General features: G+C 34.4%; 3 protein-coding genes across 5 annotated transcripts; 1 reads left to right on the top strand and 2 right to left on the bottom strand.

The window, feature by feature from the left end:
- Window positions 1–588: 588 nt before the first annotated feature.
- LOC131643604 (uncharacterized) lies at window positions 589–6,819 on the bottom strand. 2 transcript variants are annotated; one of them, XM_058913864.1, is made up of 15 exons: window positions 6,149–6,819; window positions 5,932–6,053; window positions 4,797–4,939; window positions 4,489–4,721; window positions 3,691–3,749; window positions 3,462–3,556; window positions 3,006–3,108; window positions 2,812–2,906; window positions 2,673–2,735; window positions 2,305–2,380; window positions 2,128–2,236; window positions 1,822–1,934; window positions 1,683–1,741; window positions 1,087–1,198; window positions 589–910 (listed from the first exon to the last, which is right to left on the bottom strand). In XM_058913864.1, the coding sequence occupies exons 1-15, from the start codon at window positions 6,540–6,542 to the stop codon at window positions 773–775; spliced, it is 1,914 nt and encodes a 637-aa protein (XP_058769847.1). In that variant the 5' UTR covers window positions 6,543–6,819; the 3' UTR covers window positions 589–772. The 2 variants fall into 2 exon arrangements, with proteins under 2 accessions (XP_058769847.1, XP_058769848.1); XM_058913865.1 differs by having other exon boundaries at window positions 4,600–4,721.
- Window positions 6,820–7,448: 629 nt separating this feature from the next.
- Window positions 7,449–10,826, bottom strand: LOC131643601 (G-type lectin S-receptor-like serine/threonine-protein kinase At5g24080). 2 transcript variants are annotated; one of them, XM_058913859.1, is made up of 5 exons: window positions 10,531–10,826; window positions 8,944–10,316; window positions 8,630–8,810; window positions 8,090–8,543; window positions 7,449–7,933 (listed from the first exon to the last, which is right to left on the bottom strand). In XM_058913859.1, the coding sequence occupies exons 1-5, from the start codon at window positions 10,776–10,778 to the stop codon at window positions 7,589–7,591; spliced, it is 2,601 nt and encodes an 866-aa protein (XP_058769842.1). In that variant the 5' UTR covers window positions 10,779–10,826; the 3' UTR covers window positions 7,449–7,588. The 2 variants fall into 2 exon arrangements, with proteins under 2 accessions (XP_058769842.1, XP_058769843.1); XM_058913860.1 differs by lacking the exon at window positions 10,531–10,826 and having other exon boundaries at window positions 8,944–9,919; window positions 10,008–10,281.
- A 2,918-nt stretch (window positions 10,827–13,744) lies between these two features.
- On the top strand, window positions 13,745–18,704 carry LOC131643602 (uncharacterized). Its single transcript, XM_058913861.1, has 4 exons — window positions 13,745–14,128; window positions 14,233–14,388; window positions 16,219–16,284; window positions 16,974–18,704. Exons 1-4 carry the CDS (start codon window positions 14,009–14,011, stop codon window positions 17,640–17,642), a joined length of 1,011 nt encoding a protein of 336 aa, XP_058769844.1. The 5' UTR covers window positions 13,745–14,008; the 3' UTR covers window positions 17,643–18,704.
- Window positions 18,705–18,851: the final 147 nt, after the last annotated feature.

Genomic DNA, 18,851 nt, shown 5'->3' with positions numbered 1-18,851 from the left:
TGCACATAATCGATAGAAAAATGCTATTGTTACATTTAAAATATACACTACACCGATAGAAAAATGCTATTGTTACATTTAAAATATACACTACACCATATTAAATGTGCACCAATAACACAGTTTTATTATAAAAATAGTATTTTTTTTTTTTGAATTAAGGAGCACAGATATAAAAATTGTCTGATTAATCAATTAATATATATATATATTGGAACTAAATTTTTTAGAGAACTTAAAAAAATCATTTTTGTAAAATAAATTTTAAAAATAAAACTTAATATTGAAAAAATTAATCAAAATATTTCAACTAATTTTGAGGATGGATATCCCTCCAAGAAAATGTTAATAGATGAATTAGATGAATTTTTTTTAATAGATAGATTGAATTGGATTTTTAAAGAGAATTTTAGTGGAATGTTAATGGATTATTGGATTGTTGTGATCCATCAATTTATATTCATCTAATTCATCCATTTTGTCACCACTAGAGACCATTCATAATTCTGCAACCAAATCTCTATTGTGATCTATCCATTCTAAGTGAAAAGAAAAAACAAAAATAAATATATGTAGTATTGTTGTAACTATAAAACAAACAAGCAAATTGCATGAATATACATCCTACCTGGAGATACAGAATTTACAGAGTCAGTTGCAATATACATTATAATGAGAGAGAGGCCAATAAATTACAACATAAAAATCCAATAGAACCTATTTAAACTCTCACCAAAGAAAGAATGAAAAAATCCAAGATAACAAAGGGGCACTATGATAGTAAAGATGTTACTCGGACAGAGTTATCAGCTGATCCAGTCAAGAAAATGGGCAAAGTCGGATGCCAATCTACAGCAGTAATAGGAGCACCGTGAGAAAGTGTTCTCCAACCAGTCAAATGATCCTGAACCTGACAAGATAACCAGACATTGACATTTTCAGTTAACTAACAAGATAGCTAGAAATATCCATGCCAAATTTTACTTGCTTTAAGAAGTCAAATTAAAATACATATAAGCAGATTATAACCCCTTCAAAGGGAAGGTCTAATTATAATGCATGCAGAGGAAACCGAGAAACATCAACCTGATATATGGGTGCTATAACTGAACTGGATGTTACCAAGAGTCTCCTCCCATTTGCATCTAATGCCATATCACGTCTATAATAATTTGAATCATTAACGGGGTAACAAAACCTACAAAATGCAAAAAATAACACGGTGAGAATTAATTATTCAAAACATATCTAAAAGCAAAGATAGTGGAATAGGGATTACACCATTATCCCTCATTTAGCATGAATGAGCTAAAACATTTTCATTAGGAAAAAATGCATAGGTCATACCACCTATTCCACAAATGCATTGAATCTGATTGACATGGATTATGTGATTGGTTCCAGCCCCTCATAATTTGAATTGAATTGTCACATGATTTTATAGTATTAGTAATACTCTAAATAAAATATTATTTAGAGTATTTGAAATTGTGTACACATGTATACTATTTGAAATTGTGTACACATGTTCTGTAGTAAGAAAGGCGGTCCTGAGAAAAGAACCTGCCATTTATGACATCCCTTCATTTCATTTATCTAATTTCACAATCTTTGGCTGGTATTGGCAAGAAAAGAAAAAAGAAATATGAGTTTAATCATAACGTATCAAACTATAAATATACCTACTACAGTCTCTCGACCACAAGATTTGACCTTGGTTTTGCAAGCTCCACTCAAAAATCTGTTAACAAATAACTAATTTACAATGAAGTTTGAAATCTATTCCACAAACTGGAATAACATTAAATTAATAGTACTTGCCTTTCCATCCGAGCCGAAGCTAAAAATGCTAGTCTCATCCGGTCCAAAAAGAATAGAACTGATGGAAGAATCATGTGCAGGCCAGCCAGTGATTTGTAGACCAGCGGACATGTCTTAAGTTTGTTAAGAATGACATGATTGTCAAACCATGTGACTCTTCTAGACTTTCAAAATGTGTTTTCTTATGTGTAAAAGTAAAAAAGAAAAAAACTGAATTTTATTTCATGAGTAACTTTTAAAACATAAATACAAGCTATAAAACAATTTATTAATACACAGTAGCAACCAAGTGAATATAAAGGATACCGAACATGTGAATCATTCCATCAATAGCAGAAGCTGCTAAAATCTTCCCGTTATGATTGAAACATAGAGAAGTAATTGCGGGTGGATCTTCTCCAAGAGGAAGAACTGTCTTTATGGAATCCAAAATTAAACATAGCCATTGAATAGCTTTAGTATTATACACAAAGAAGCACATACCATGGCCTTCCATGTCTTCATGTTCCATACAGTGAGTGAAGCAAAACCCAGGTTGTCAAAATAGTTTGAACTAGACCTACAGAGACAAAATGGACCTCATAATTCCTTTCTAAAATGTATCAACAGTGTAGTATAAACGACAACAAAAAAGCAATGAAAGGATGTTCATTTAGTGCGTAATAAAAGGTGGGATACCCTGACCAACACTATTTCAGCATACCTTCATTATTATGTCCAAAATAAAAACAGAGAATGTACAAAAATTGGACTGACATTGTGTTAAACAGATCATCAATATTCAAATCACCAAATTCAACAATTTTACTATTTCAGTAAAAGGATTCAATATTTAAAATTTTGATGCATACCCTCCAGATGCTGCTGCGGACACAAAAATAGGTTCAACAGGACTGCACTTTATGTCCAATACACTGTAAAATCACGTACACTTGTGTCAGACAGTTGAAAGTAATACACAAACCTGAAAAGTTTATACACAAGAAATACCTTGGAAATGCTTCAGTTGTGTTAAGGTCACAAACAACTCTCTTTGCGTCCACATTCCATGCCTTAATGCACGCATCAGATGTACCTATCAGAAGCTTTTATCAAGAAGAACAACTCAATTATTTTAATTTACAATGTAATATAATCAATAGAAAAGAATAATTTCAATCACAATGATAAATCAATTCACATACCAAGCGGTCTGATTTGCATTCCCAGTCAAGTGACAGAATTTCAGTGCCGCAATATATGGTTGCATTTCTAGACGCCGGAGTTGATGCATCGTATGTCCATATCCTTTACCAAAAGATGTAGAGCAAACCATAAAATAAGACCAAATTTCTTGAGAGAGATTTCTTAAAAATAAAGAAGAGTTGTAGCCTTGTAGGTATTTGAAAGGTAAAGAAAAAACATTATTGAAAATAGGCAATATAAAGTGCTATAGTACAATAAACTTCATTTCTATCTATTTAATTTCTTATACATTGTTGACAATGTTGCTATAAATACATCCACACACAGTTTTTCAATAGTGGAAAATGAGTGCAGACTACAGCCAGCAATCTCAGGACTAGATAAAAACTGATCTATTTTTCCACTTAATCAATAATCTCGATATATTAGTTTATATCACCTCCGAGAGAGGGTACCTGGCAGTTCCATCTAGAGAAGCACTAGCAATATTGTTTCCAGATGCAGAGAAGCGGCACCGGCTGATTGGACTGGTGTGCCCCAAAAAAGTCTCCTAAAATCCATAATGATATCATATTTACACAGATTTCGTAGAAAATATAATATGCTCCTGATAGTTAAGAGTAAGACGAAAAATGTAGAACAAAGGGAGAAGAAGAACACAAATAAGGCTCGTACAAATTTTACCTGGTGCTCTACATTGACCTCATCAAAGTCTTCTTCCCTAGACACATCCCCATCGTTTTCTGCCACAAAATTAATTGTTATTTTTTTATTTCCAAATATATAATCAAGGTAACTGAAATGGCAGTTGATATCTCAGCCTAAAATCAAATTACTCAGCATACAGAAAATTCAACGTGTTTTGGAGTTCAGATAAAGTGTAACAAGATTAGGAGCTAATTAAGCGAATACAATGCATCTTGAAATTTTTTCAGAAATAATAATATAATAGTAAAAATTTGGTTGCTTCTCTGTCTCAGTGCTAAATAAAAATACAACGCTTTCTTGTTTCATTTCCATGAGTTCTGCAACAGAATCCACATTTTGTAGGGTCCGTAACAAATACCATCATTTGAAACCAAAACATATTGTCTATCCTCATTCAAAATCAATATATTGTTTTAGAGCAATTTATGCTTACAAGTTAACAGCAAGCTGCAGTGTAAAAGTAATATCATAATTTGTCTCAACATTGCATATAGAGTCATACTGCATGACAATTTCATTTACTTCTCAGGATTCACTAACTAACATTATCTACCTTTTCCATTCACTGATGACTAGTTAACTAATACTCCTATCATGTTAAAACAATAATTCAACATCAGAACATATCAGCAAATAAATTTTAATAAGTCTATTTATATAAAGTAGCCATCAACTTGCTTAAAAAACAATGATCAGGCAACTAGTTAAAGTCACTTCACACAGAAGAAGCGGACTTGAAGTATATCTGTCTGCCTATATGGGGACTGTCATGACCTTTTAAAGTGGTATTGCCAGCCTTGCCATTTCCAACATCATTCAATAAGAAAGTTGAATTATCGCCAGACTTAGAGCTAACAAACTCAGACTGAAAACTTCCAGGCTCACCCACAACTAAATCTTGGCCAATATCTGTTTGAACTTCTCGTGGAAAAGTCTCTGGAGAATCCTTTGACATATGAGTACTTTCTTCATGCAAATTGCTTGATGAGCTAATACTTCCTTCCATACTTCAATCCAAATTAATTAGAAAGGTAAACAAGACTTATTTATTAGACTTGAGCGTTGAATAAAAATGTGCTTACCTTTTAAACTGCCTTAATTGTGTCTCTTTTTCATTGAGTAAAGCCTGAAGTTCTGACAATTTAATATTTAGCTGTGTGATATCTCTTTTGAGTAGGTTGGTAGCATTCATCTCTGAACTAATCTTCAGTAGAGCAGGTAGACGTGATTTTATTAAGGATAATTACAGAGGGTTTTGATGAAATTGTGTATGTAGAAGACACGAGAAAATCAAATAAGAAATCATAATCTATAGAAACGTTGTATGCATGAGATCATGACATCAGTGTTGTCAAATAGCGGTGCTATAGTGCAATAACATAGGGGAATTTGATTAAATCACTAGTGTTCCGAGATCTGCTATTTATTCAAATATTGTCATATAGCCACTATTGCAATGGTTATCAAAATCTCGATTTAAATCTTAAAATCTTACGATTTTGCGATCTCACTCACCCCCAACGATCTAAATCTTAAGCAGAATCCTGCGTTGTAGTTAAATTGTAAAAAAAAAAAAAAGGTAAAAAACATTGATTATGAGCGATCTTGGGCACTTCTAGCCACGATCGTCCATTTTCCGGCCACCGCCATTACAGGCCGAGAAGGATGACGAGATATAGAGGCACAATAATTATGATTCGGCAGCGTCTATTTTCCCACAAATACACTTGCCTAGGAAAATATCATTTAGGAATACTTCAAATATGAAGTATTATTTTATGTTTTAGTAGTATCTTACGATTTTTGTTACGATCTTATGTTTTACAATCTTGCTACCCACTCTCGATCATACAAAAATAATTGAGTAGGATCTTCCGATCATAGTTACGATCTCATGTTTTACAATCTTCATAGCAGTAGCATCATATCGTTCTGTAACCTGCTTCATTTTCCTTCCCCCCCCCCCCCCCCCCCCCCCCCCCCCCCCCCCCCCCCCCCTAAATTACCAACATACTAAGCATGAATCAACCTATCATAATTTTAGTCACATCCTTCAACCTACTTTTGAAACTATTAACAATTGTAAAATCAGTAATCGAGCGAAAACCATGTTACCTAACAATCTGTAACTACACCTGAAAAATGCACCCAAAAAAAATCAATCTGAAACAATAGAAACTATTTTTTTTTTTTCAAAAAAATGTTGTGAAGGATATGAGTAGCATTGAAGATCTCACTAAAGAAGTTTCTAACAGAAAGATGCAAGGCCTGATACCACTCCTTGGAGAAGAAAATTCGAAATTCCGGATCCAATTGCGGATTCTTCACATAAGGAATTGCTGCAATGCAGTACAAAATCTCATCATCACATATTTCACATTCATACACTGAAAATTCAATACAAAAAAAAACCACAAAAAACCTAAAACCTCACCAAACCATTGAGTCCAATCCTCCTGAGAACTCTGCAACAAATCAGGACCATGCACAGTGAAAAACTCAACAACCTTATCCCTCCGGTTGGATTGCAAAGCGTGAACGACGTAGAATCGTAAAACAGAAGCTTCCAGCTTAGAGAAAGTTGAAACGAGTGTAGTTTCGAAAGACGAAGATAGATAGTGTTTGAAGAAACCGAGAAGCGCTACCAGTTTATCGATCTGAAACTTCGGAACGTATAGCGAGAAGATTAGGTCAAGAATTTTGTCGACCTGAAAGCCTTTTCCGACGTCGGTGCGTAATTCCGTTTCGTAAGCTTCGAGAGTGTTGGTGAATCCTCGGAACACGAGAAACTCTCTTACTAACTCCTCGGCGTAATGCATCTTCTCCATGTTCTACAACGCGCGAGATAACACTGTTATCGATTATACTCGATACAATTCAGAATTGATTTTGAAGTGGAACGGAAGCGGTGATGGAGTAGTGTAAGGTATTGTTTTACGGTTACGGCGTTGTATCGGAAAGTGTGCGGTTGGTGAATTGCGCCGGTGAGGGAGTTGGTGTAGTGTTGTTGGTCTGGGCGAGTCGGCGATCTACCAGATGTGGAGGTTTTAGGACACAACGGTGGTGGATACACATGTGTGTTTGTCACGTGCGTGACACGTGATAAACAGAATGGTAGTTACTAAACTAAATTTTTATTTGGGATTTCTTCATTACACTTTTATTACTAAACTAAATTTTTATTTGGGATTTCTTCATTACAATTTTATTACTTTTAAACACTTGTTTGAATTTTAAAATTCACATAAAATTTAAAATTTGAAATCCAGATAGATTTATTTTAGTATTGGATGAATTTCGGATGAACTTTAACTCTCTTGTAATATATTGAGCGTTTAGATTTTAAAATTTGAAATTCGAATTTTGTTCAGATTTTGAATTTCAAATAGAGATATTTATGCATTGAGTGTGTTTTGGGTGTTGTATTAGAATTTCGGTGCAAGAGAGACATTTCTAGAAATTCCATAGAAATTGAGAGATAATACTAAGAAATAATGAACAATCCTCTTTATTCTTTATTTTTGGAACAATTTTTTTTATCTCAGTATTTATTTTCAAATTTTCACATAAGTTCATTTGATTCATATTTTTTTTTTAGTGGGAGAGGTAGTTCAATTAATTTCATATAAGTTTATTTAATACATATTTTTTGAGTGAGAGAGATAGTTCAAACTAATTTGAAAAGAGTTAAATCTTAACAGTGTAAATATATACGCGACAATTTGTCTGCTTAAAGAAAATTTGATACAACTTCTTATACAATTTGTACAACTTAACATAATTTGCACAAAACACCAATCTTAATCTTAAGCTTTTGGAGAAAGCAATAAATTACAAATTCATCACAAAATTTATCTATACTACGATTTAAACACTATCTTGGTGACATTGTGGAATTGCTACATGTTGCATGAGATGTAAGATGACTAGTAATGGTGAATGAGCTATAGTGATTATACTCTCTTTTCATAGCTTTGTAGACATGATCCAACCCTTCTTCAATTAACTCTAGTACTGTTTGTGGCATTGGTGGCATATTTATGATATTTGATTCTTGGCCTTCGAGCATTCTCACGACTTCTCCCATTGGTGGTCTCATTGAAACATCATCTTGGATGCACCAAAAGGCAACATTCAAAGCTCTTGTTAGTTCTTCTTCATCAACTGCCCCATTTAATCTTCTATCTGCCACTTTGATTGTTGATCCACTTGTCATCTCCTATAATAACCAAACATTGTATTATCACCGTTTAAATAACTGAATCATAGACACTTCTGGGTCACGATTCATCTGGTTGAACCATTCTGTTCGGCTTTAAAAACATTATAAGTAAAGACGTAACAATAAGACAGTAGAATTAATAAATTAGTATACCTTGTAAGCCCAACCAGGATAGAAGAAATCTTCTTCATCAAAGGACAAATCAAGATTTCTTCTACCACCAATGATTTCTAAAAGAAGCATTCCATAACTGTAAACATCTGCTTTTACGGTTATCGGTCGATTACTAACCCATTCTGGCGCCAAATAGCCTCTAGTGCCTCTTACCATTGTTACCACATGAGAATGTTCCCTTGCCATCAATTTAGCAAGTCCAAAATCAGATACCTTGGGACAAAAGTTTTCATCTAACAATATATTTTCTGGTTTGATGTCACAATGTATTATCTTATTTCTACACTGCTCATGAAAGTATGCAATCCCTTGTGCAGTATTTAAGGCTATATCAAAACGAGTTTGCCAATCGAGCAATCTATCTCGCCCTCTAATCGAAGGGAAGATCCACTGATCCAATGAACCATTCTTCATAAACTCGTAAACTAAAAGCCTGCAAATTAACAAACATTGCTTAAGCCAATTAAAGCGATGAAATTTGAATTCTTATGAAGGAATTGTAAATAAAATAGTACGCACCTCTGAGGTCCCTCGGAACAAAAACCACATAAACGAACCAAATTCATATGATGCATTGAGCCAATCGTGTTTACTTCAGTGATAAATTCTTTCTCTCCATGAGGCAAAATCTTATCGAGTTTCTTCACCGCGACTAAGGTACCATCTCCTAAGCTTCCTTTATACACACTTCCAAATCCACCTACAAAATATAAACTGTTAGCAACAAACTATAGTTTACGAGCTTTGGTTTCAAATACACATTTCCAATCTCCTAAGCTTCCCGCGCTTTATACACACTTCCAATCTCCTAAGCTTCCTTTATACACACATACCTGTTCCTAGAAGCTGCGAAAAATTGCTTGTCCTGATTTGCAAAGCGCGGTAAGTAAAATTCACCGGAGCACCTGATAATACCAATGAACTTTCCATCTCTCTTTTCAAAGTTTTTTTTCTATGAACACTATAATACAGTAACATACATAGTAAAATAATGAGAACTATCATGCCTAGAACAATTGGAATAATCACAGCCTTTTCCTTAGCACTCCCCATTCCATTAGAAGAACTGTTATTAGACCTTCCTTGTCCTTCTGCTGTCCACGAACTATTTGCTCGAATCTTCACAAACAAAGTCGAGCTCGTATCTTCAAAACCGCCGAAACTTAAACTCCTCAACACCCAACAAAAAGGTCTTTCTTCATTTAGTCCATAAACAGAAGCAACACAGTCACAATCTGATAAACATGCATCGCCGCATTTTGATACAGAAGAAACATCACTCTCACTATAATTAGCTATTATTGAAGATTCAGAAAAATAATAATTAGTTTGTTGCACTGTTGAAATTCTAAAATTCGATGTCATGTTTTCGTTTTTTCCATTAGTACATTTTCCAACAAGAGATGAATTCTCATAACACTGTCCATCTCTTCCAACTTTGGAAGTTCCTGGTAAACAAGTGCAAGAAGCATTAGTCTTAGTTTTATCCAATTTGCAAACTCCATTACCACAAATTCCACCAATATCACATGGATTTGAAACTGCAGCCCACTGTGACACCCATTGTTTCGATCCATTTACGTCTTCCCATCGATACAACCGCAGATTTCCATTCTCTTCGAGCGTAAGTCTTCTAAGAACGGTTAACGGCGTAGATTGATGAATTGCAGAAGCTAAACCTGCATCATCATTATCATTCTTATAAACATAAACTGCACCATCAGATGAATTTCCATACACAATTCCAAAGCTTCCGGCCTGATCTAAAACCGCGATAACTTCTCCGGTTACATTGGAAATGTCAGGACCCTGCCAATAAGAATAATTTGCATATGATTCATTTTCATCAAAAGTTTGAAAACTTTCTGGAAGATTGTAAGTTAGTCCAAGACTTAACGAAGTCGGTTGCTGAAGCATTTTGAGAGCATAGTAGCCGCCATGAGATGAAGATTTTGATGATGTTAATTCTGAAGAAACTGTTAGAGGCTGATTTGGGAGAAGTGTGTTTGAAGGTTGAGAAAAACTCTGCCATATAGGGTGGTTGTTTGTGTTGTAAAGGATGAAGTTACCAGATTCTGACATGGTTGCTGATTCTACATTAGCATTTGAGGTGTTTGAGGCCCATATGGTGACTTTTTTGTCAACGAGAATGAGGTTTCCTGTTGTGTCAAGCTCCAAAATTGCTTCCTGAGATGTAGGTGAGTTTCTGTTTGGATTGAAAAAGAAAATTAATCAGTTCCTTGACAATGTATGCAGAAAGAGAGTATGATAGTGCAACAATGAAACATGGACGCGATACAGGTATTAGTATCTGATAAGCAGATACATCAGTCATTGAAAAATCTAGGATACTGATAGAGTAAGCATTATGATTAATTATACAATACGAAAGTAGTGATATTAGTTAATAGCAGATGTACCTATTGGGTGACCAAACGAAAGTTCGGTCTCCTGGAAGGCTAGCAAACCAAATGCCCAACGTGAATAATCGATTATCAGTGTCTGATGGAGTGAAGCCGATAGCGAATGTTCCATTATCAGAAATCCAAACTTGATTCTTACTAGCCAATAATCTTGAGCCCAACTCAATCTCACTTGAAATGCAATCACTGGGACAACTCAAGAACACAGTAACAACAACCCAATAGTACATAAATGAAGAAGCCATGTGAAGTTACAGTTGCATGCTAGTGTGATGAGTTGGTTATTATAGATATTATAGTAAAAGAACCAAGCTAACTAAATGGTTTGGATTTGGCATGGTGTTTTATATATATGTGGAATGTGATTGATTAAGTGTTTTATTTGGAGAAGAAAAATACATAAATTGGACACGTGGTTAGTGGTGGCCTGGTGGGTGAACTATAAGTTTGAAAAAATGTGGCTTAGTGAGTGGTCGGCAAAAAAATAGTTTGATATATTAATATGGTGGCATAGATTCATTGCTTTGTGTGAGTTTTCATAGGTTTAGTAAGGTTTGACAATATTGATATGTAGTTGGTGCAACTATGTGAGGCTGAAGGTTTGTTTTTGCATTTCACACTGCACACTTTGAAAAAAAATATGTTTGCAACATTTTCATTTGATTAAAAAGGTACACTTATTTATGAGGTATACTTGCAGTTATTTGACACACTCTCTTTTATGATTGGTGGTTGATATATCCATTAAAAAACAGCTTTTGAATAATAAATATGGGGTGTCCACAAAAAATACCCTTTTCATTGTGTGTGGTTTGCACATAGAATGAAAAAAAATGTTATATAGGTAATTCATGTTAGTAAATTTGCAGCCATATGTTATATGCTTCTCTTTGATTTTATCTAAGCAAACGGGATGTCGGTTTTTGTAAAAGTTCGAAAAAAAACATAGCAAAACAGGATAGAGTAATTAAGGATATATGTTTAAAACTTTTCCGCCCTGTGAAAAATATTGCGGAGCGGGACATGCCTATGAACTTTGCATTTAAAAAATCTAAAATAGCACAAAATTATAGGAGATTATTTTATCCAACCCATGAGATGAGAGAGAACACACAGAAAATCCAATTTTGCTTTCTTATATTTTGAAGATGCATCTTTCACCGCAATCAATACACACAAAAAAGTGTTGCAAGTAAGTCACACATCATTTATGTAAAAAAACTAGTATGGAGATGCATATTATGAATCACCGTTGGATGTTATTGATGGTGTTTTAAGTTGACTGAGTTAGTTTATTCAACTCAATGACAATTTCTGAGATGCATCTTCGGAAATATCTAGCAGAAAATTTAATAAAACACCACCTTACCTTTACATGTTCTTCTTCTTCATGATGACACAACACAATTCTATTTTATAAAAACCCTTAAAAACATCCATTCATTCTTAACTAACAATCAAACCTAAAAAACTGACTGTTTCTGGTTCGATTTCAAAATTGAACCAAACTAATGAAAATTGATACAGTTTGGTTCAGTTCTCGGTTTTAGTTTTTAGAACCCGCCAAACTAATGAACTGAATCAATGATTACAATTGCGCTCTAAATCTTTTATTCCACCCATGATGAAGTTCAAATCATTGTCCATCTTTGGTTGCGTTTCATTCCTTTCAACAAAACACACATCTATATCCGAACTCTAAAACATAGAAAGTAGAAATGATAAGTAAAAAAAAACCCGCTTTCATGGAACTGCCGCTCTCTCTACCGTTGTTCTTATATGTTATAGTCACCTTCTTCGTGTTCAAGTTCTATTTTAGTTTTATTATTTTTATACATTTTTTTTCTTCTTTAACAAAATTCTTTTACAAAATAATTTTGATGTTTATTTGAGGTGTGAAACATTAATTTATGTGTATTGAAATTGATCTTACCGAGCAGATCAGATGGCCAGCAACAAAGAAGGCTTGAAATTCGGAATGGTTGAGAGGGAAAAAATAGTTGGACCTGCAAGGCACTCCGATGCCAACGTAAGTATGTGATCGACAAGATACAACAACGTGAGAGATTTGGAGGTAAGAAAAAAGTTACCTCGCCCCCTGAGGATAGAGGGCTATTTATGGGATAATCCTAAGCGAAATTAGCTCCGCTTTGCAAGACGTGGATTTAGGCGACGCAAGAGCTGGCCGCTTCCGGGCACGAGGTTCTCTCGTGCTCGGTTATGTCTAGTGTTTGCCCGGGGTGGACCGGGGAAGACTGTCGTGTGCGCGTCCAGGGTGCCTTGGGCCAAAGGCTGGATTGACCCAATAAGAGGGATTGGACCGGTCCAGAACATAATTTTTTTTATTTTTTATTGTGTTTTATTTGTTAAGTTTTCAAATTACTTCTCAACCTTTTAATGTCAAGTGTTAATTTTTATATTTGATAATAAATTTGTTTTATGATGCAATAAAAATGTCATGTTTTGTATAGATTAAAAATAACTTATAATTTGTAGAGTATAAAATAAATTATAAAAAATGTATTGTTTAAAAAAATATAAAATATACCGAAAAACACAACAATCTAAATATGTAACGTTTGAAAAATAAAAATATTGGGAACCTATTAATCAAATCAAACCAAATGAAAACTCGCTAGTTTGATTTTGTTTCATTTTTAAAAAATATTTAAAAATCGAACCAATGAAATATGATTGATTTAGATTTTTTTTACCAAAAATCGATCAAAACGAAGCAAATATAAATTAAATTGAAAATAAAATGTGCATAGCATTTTTCATATTTAATTTTAATTAACTAATCTTTAAAGAGTTTAATGGTAGTGCACTGTCAGTGTAAAGAAGTATTACACAGATATCCAATCAGATTATTTTAAAGTGCCAAATTATTTCAGTATGGAAAAAAAGGAAATGCACTGACAGTGTAAAGTATTTTTACACTGTCAACCAATAAGAGACATGCATCAGAATAAAGCCCATTTTTAATTTTAAAAAATTGTAATTACATGGCAAATTAAAGCATTTTAATTGGTTATATGTGTAAAACTGATTTACACTGACAGTGCACTATCTTTAAACTCTTTCAGTATTTTAAAATTTAAAAATTGACTTAATAAGATACATGATTGTCATTGATTGACGTGTAAAAATAATTTATAGATGCACATCCCCTTTTCTCATCTTTAAAATATAATCCAATAAAATTTGATTTTAATTTTTTTTTATTTGTATCACACGAAGAATCACAGTCCCAATCCATCCCTTGCGAAGGGTAACAAAATTTGAAAAGGTGAGGTTGATTCACGGTTTAAGTTTCCGACAAAGACATCATTAGCATCAGGTATCGGAAGAGAGTGAACAATTGGTTCTGTTTCCATTCCGATGTTAAAAAGGATCTGCAAAGCGTTCTAGTCAATCTGGAAGAGAATCTCTGGATTACAGTCTCGCGAGGGTTTTGGTGTTGTAGCCAATTACCATGTCCACCACAATTTCTTCTCTCCCCTTCTCTCTCCCTCCCCGCCACAATTCTAGGGTTTCTCGTTTCAATCAAATCTCTTCTAGTGTTCCATTCCAATCATTCACCCTTCCTACAAACGTAATCACTCTTTCATTGGTTTGTGGAATTTTTCAATTGCTGTTCAGAGTGTGTATGAAGTTTGATTGTTTATTGATCTGACCTGAATTGATTTTTGACTCCAGAAATGGAGAGTTTTGTGTTTTAAGCATGAGAACATTCCGTCAGAAACTAATGGCTCTGAGTTCAAAGACGATAAGTCGTCGGAAGATTTGATAAAGTTTAAAGGGGATGATGACTCCAAAGACTTGAAAAAAGACTGGCTTGCTGCTCTCCATATGGTACTGTTTTCTTTTTTTATAGTCATGTTTCATGGCGTTATAGGCAGTATAAACTAGGAAATTATAGGCAGTGACTATTTGAGAGACTTTAATCTAATCTGTTCATAATCAGATGAAATTTTTGGAATAGTCTGTATGCTATTTGACATTTTGTACGACAATTAGTGCTCAGTCACTTCATTTACCTAAGTCCATCATAACCTTACCTAATCATTCTTGAATCTAAAGGTCCAATAAGTGCTTAGCTTTCTATTACAATAAGTGTAGTAAGGAAGTTAATCAGGCTTAGGTGGTTTGGGCATGTAGAGAGAAGACATTTAAATTCTATTGGAAGGATAGTAAATTAGATGGAGAGAAGTCAAACTCTAAAGGTAGAGGAAGACCTAGAAAAACTAAGAAAAACTATTAAGAAAGATCTTGAGATTAACGAATTGGATAGAAACATGGTATTAGATAAAACATTATGGCGGAATTTGATCCATCCATGTAGCCGATCCCAATTGGTGGAATATGGCTTGATTGTTGCTGTTGTTGTTGTAGTAAGGAAGTAATCCCGGAAAGAATGATGTTTCAATTACCTCAAAATTTTCAGCTTCTTAAGCCTTTCCCATCTGTTGTGTGGTTGTGTCTACTGGATCACCAATTTACATATCCTGCAATTTTCCAGATAAATTTGACATGCCATTCTGGTTTTCCTTTGGAGTTGCCTCAGGGTTCATTCCCTTTTTCATATTAGCAATTGACCACCCATATAGAAAGTCTATCAGATTTCTAACGAGGTTGGCGTCTTTCTTTGTTTTGAAGCCATGGCTAAAGTAAAATTTTGTTAGAGATAGTTAAGTAGTTAGATTTAGATGGAGTATTTTTTTTGTATAAATAAGATAAATATGAGTAGAGAAAGGCATTTTGGTTTGTAAAGATTGAGTGAATAGAACAGTGGTTCTGTTCTTTTGTAGAAGGTGGGAAATTGCAAATCAAAGCAATCAAATTTGCCAGTCCAGAGACTGGTTGCAGCAATGAAGTTTCAGCATACCTTTCACCACTGTCACACACTTAATTTGTGTCCTGCATTTTCAATTTTCAGATGCAACCTTCAGGGTAGTATGGCAGTTAAGTAGTTAATTAAAGGTAATAGTTTGTATGGATAGGAGAAAGATGAGTAGAGAATGACATTTATGTTCGCAATTGCACAAATAGATCAGTTTCTCATTCTTTCTATAAGACTCTATTCTTTTCCTAGGTCTTAACAGTTTTCATGTGTAAAGATAGTAGGTATGGTCACAATAATGAACTGAACACATTTTCACTATTTTATTTCAACATACAGTCTACGATGGTAGAGGGGAAAAACAAGACTTAACACTTGTATACACAGTTGTGTGAGAATGAATGTAGAAGAAAAACAGAAGGCCGAGGAGACAGAAAATGAGAATATATGAAAGAGAACTGATGCTTTAAAAATACCTAAATAGAAAATGGGGTTTTCTCTTTGGTAATTAGCAATAGGCTCTAAAATTAATATATGTTTTTCTATCATTATATTTAAACAACATACACATACACATACGTATATGTATCCTGATTTGATACTTGTTTCTTGCTTTTATGTATTAGCTCATGTCATTCTGCTTTTTCCAATTGATTTGGATTATTCTTAAAAGAAGTTATAACATTATTCAACCATCAAACGTCAATCTGCTTTTAACTCTTCATTATCCACCATTACTTGTTAAAAAAAAACTCTTCATTATCCACCTCTAATTCTTCTGTTTAACAATGTAAACATCTTGTGTATTGGGAATAGTAAAGATATTGTTTTTAACCTTCCAGATCATAAATACCGTGCTTGATGTGGAACCCTGGAAAGTTCCTTGGACTGCAAAGACTATTGTTCAGGTAAAGTGTATCCTTTCTTATCATTATATATCATTAGCAATAATCAATATTATCTGTGCTTCAAGCATGTTTGGTACTCTGGATTGGGGATTCATTTCTGTCTCCTCACCGTATACATGATTATTCCTATGTTTCATGTGCTAAACTAAAAAGACACGAAGTGGCCATTCCATTCAGCCTCTGACTCCTCATGACTAAGAATGACCCCACCCTTTCTCTTTCTGTTGGAATGACAAAAATTTTGACTTCCAAGAAAGAGATCATTATACAGTCGTACCCTATTTTCTTCCTGTCAAATGAATAAGAATCCCTTCGTCTTAGAGAGAAATAATGATCCGAGGTTAAAAATAACTGTTATATACATTTTACCAGCTTAAATAATAAAAATGACTAAAACTCCATAAATTAATCTCTCAGAAATTCATGTAAGGGAATTTTCTTGATAGAACGTTAGAAACTTATTTAAACAATCATAAAATAATGAATAATAACATCTTTTTGTTTTAAAATTCAAGTGAAAAAATGTAACAAAATTATACTTATTTAATAATTATAGTAGTTGATTTGACAGGGGTTGTTGATGTCATAATTAAAATTCTGTTCCTATTCCATGTACAAACATAGTTGTGTTATTTAATAATTAATATGAAATCACAATGTTAGGAAGCAAACTAAGTTGGGTTTTGCAGGTTATGCTCCTCTGGATTGCCTCATTCTGGTTGGTAGGTTCTTGGATAGTTCCATTTTTAGCTTACACAGCAGGTTTTAGGAAGGAAACTCTTTCATACAGAGGACAAGCATTGTACAGTCTCTTGACGGATGTTGCTGAAGGCGTGGTTGGGATAGCTATACTTCATCGTTGTCTTGCAAGGTTTAAACCACTCCCAGCTGACTGGTTCAGATTTGAACTCAAAGGGAACTGGCAGTTTGATGTCGGTTTAGGTTGCCTCATGTTCCCCCTCATCAATCATTTGTCACAAATGAACCTAAACTTATTGCCTGTTCTTCAATATGCTCCAGTTACAGTCTCGAGTGTAGAGCAATCAATTCTAGCACGAGACCCTGTGGCAATGGTCCTATATGCAGTGGTAGTTTCAGTTTGTGCCCCAATATGGGAGGAGATTGTCTTTCGTGGTTTCCTTCTCCCATCTTTAACGAGGTACATGCCTGTGTGGAGTGCAGTATTAGTTAGCTCAATAGCATTTGCGTTGGCACACTTTAACATTCAGAGGATGCTGCCCCTTGTATTTCTTGGCATGGTGATGGGTTTTGTATATGTACGGTCTAGAAACCTCTTGCCATCAATGTTGTTGCATAGTTTGTGGAATGCTTTTGTATTTCTGGATCTCATGAAATAGTATATATTTTTTACTCTTCATCTGATCTTCTATTTTCAACTTTATACATGGACACAAGTGAGTTTCAAGGGAGAATGGAGGGCAGTGGTGGAGGTATATTATTGTCCGATTTGGATGTTATGATTCAACGCGAGAGGGTTATGTTGGAGATCTCATCATGAACAGTTGTTGGGTCCCACAACTAAATAATATATACAATTGAATTTTATTGGAGAGGTTTTCAACATCACCCTCATGTTGAATTTCAGTTTGAGAGAATTCAAATCATTGTTACCGATGATGCCTTGACATTCAAATGGCACACTTGGATCACAGTCATCTGCAGTTTCCTTAAAAATGCAATTGATTTGTCCCTTCCATATTTTCTTATAGTGTTGCTGTTTAATTTAGGAGATCAGTATGAGGGTGTTATGTTGCAGATCTCATCATGAATGAACACTCATTGGGCCCCCCCCCACGGGTGAAAATTATACGAGCTGACGTCTCCATCATAACTCTCATATTTCAGACGATACCATAACATATAGTTGCCACACTTGAATCATGGTCATCTGCAGGTACGATCCTACCTTTTCCTCTCCCCTCTTCTCCCTTATATACACGAGCTAGAAAAATGTGAGTAACCAACTCCTTTTCACCCTAACCGAAAGCTTGAAAGTTTCAACTTTCAAAGCCTATCGTTGATATAATTTAAGGGTAAAATATCTCATAAGTGGTATTCTGTGACATCTGATTAATAGTTTGCATTATTTTAGCAGTACAGACTAAGAATTGAATAATTGTTGATGGCATTTCAATTGTGAACATCCTTTCAGCCAGGACCCACATTAGATAGTTATAGAAAGAATGCATGTGGTTTGCTTCATACTTATAGCCACATTTTACGAGCTGATGAGCTGGTTGTCACGCTCTCCATTTTGAAATTTATATGCTAACTGTATTCTGTCAATTTCTAAAAAAAACAACTTGAGTTTGTATTTGGGGTCCTTGGTGCTTGCAAGAACGGTGTAACATTCTTTTCAGACTTAGACTGTATTAATGAAAGTTGTATTTACATGCAAATACCTATTGTCTTAAATGGAGACATAAAAGTGGGGACCGATTGATTTCTAGTCATTTGCTATGCTGGCTTACTGAGTTTTGTCCCATGAAACTTTGTTCTTGTTTGCTTTATCCTACCAACATAGGGTCCCTTGTCTGCCATTTTGT

This window comes from Vicia villosa, linkage group LG1, assembly GCF_029867415.1.
Source record: "Vicia villosa cultivar HV-30 ecotype Madison, WI linkage group LG1, Vvil1.0, whole genome shotgun sequence".
NCBI classification, from domain to species: Eukaryota; Viridiplantae; Streptophyta; class Magnoliopsida; order Fabales; family Fabaceae; genus Vicia; species Vicia villosa.
Note: the sequence above shows the minus strand (reverse complement) of the source record. Positions and strands in the feature narration are given on the sequence as shown.

Excerpts from the sequence above, each read along its gene's own strand:
- LOC131643604 (XM_058913864.1), bottom strand. The coding sequence starts at position 6,542 with ATGGAGAAGATGCATTACGCCGAGGAGTTAGTAAGAGAGTTTCTCGTG. Across the intron at positions 3,557-3,690 it reads AGGTCAATGTAGAGCACCAG|GAGACTTTTTTGGGGCACAC; the intron begins GTAAAATTTGTA and ends TATGGATTTTAG. Across the intron at positions 2,237-2,304 it reads TGAAGACATGGAAGGCCATG|ACAGTTCTTCCTCTTGGAGA; the intron begins GTATGTGCTTCT and ends GATTCCATAAAG.
- LOC131643601 (XM_058913859.1), bottom strand. The coding sequence starts at position 10,778 with ATGGCTTCTTCATTTATGTACTATTGGGTTGTTGTTACTGTGTTCTTG. Across the intron at positions 8,811-8,943 it reads TTCGCAGCTTCTAGGAACAG|GTGGATTTGGAAGTGTGTAT; the intron begins GTATGTGTGTAT and ends TATATTTTGTAG. Across the intron at positions 7,934-8,089 it reads ATCCTGGTTGGGCTTACAAG|GAGATGACAAGTGGATCAAC; the intron begins GTATACTAATTT and ends TGGTTATTATAG.
- LOC131643602 (XM_058913861.1), top strand. The coding sequence starts at position 14,009 with ATGTCCACCACAATTTCTTCTCTCCCCTTCTCTCTCCCTCCCCGCCAC. Across the intron at positions 14,129-14,232 it reads CATTCACCCTTCCTACAAAC|AAATGGAGAGTTTTGTGTTT; the intron begins GTAATCACTCTT and ends TTTTGACTCCAG. Across the intron at positions 16,285-16,973 it reads CTGCAAAGACTATTGTTCAG|GTTATGCTCCTCTGGATTGC; the intron begins GTAAAGTGTATC and ends TGGGTTTTGCAG.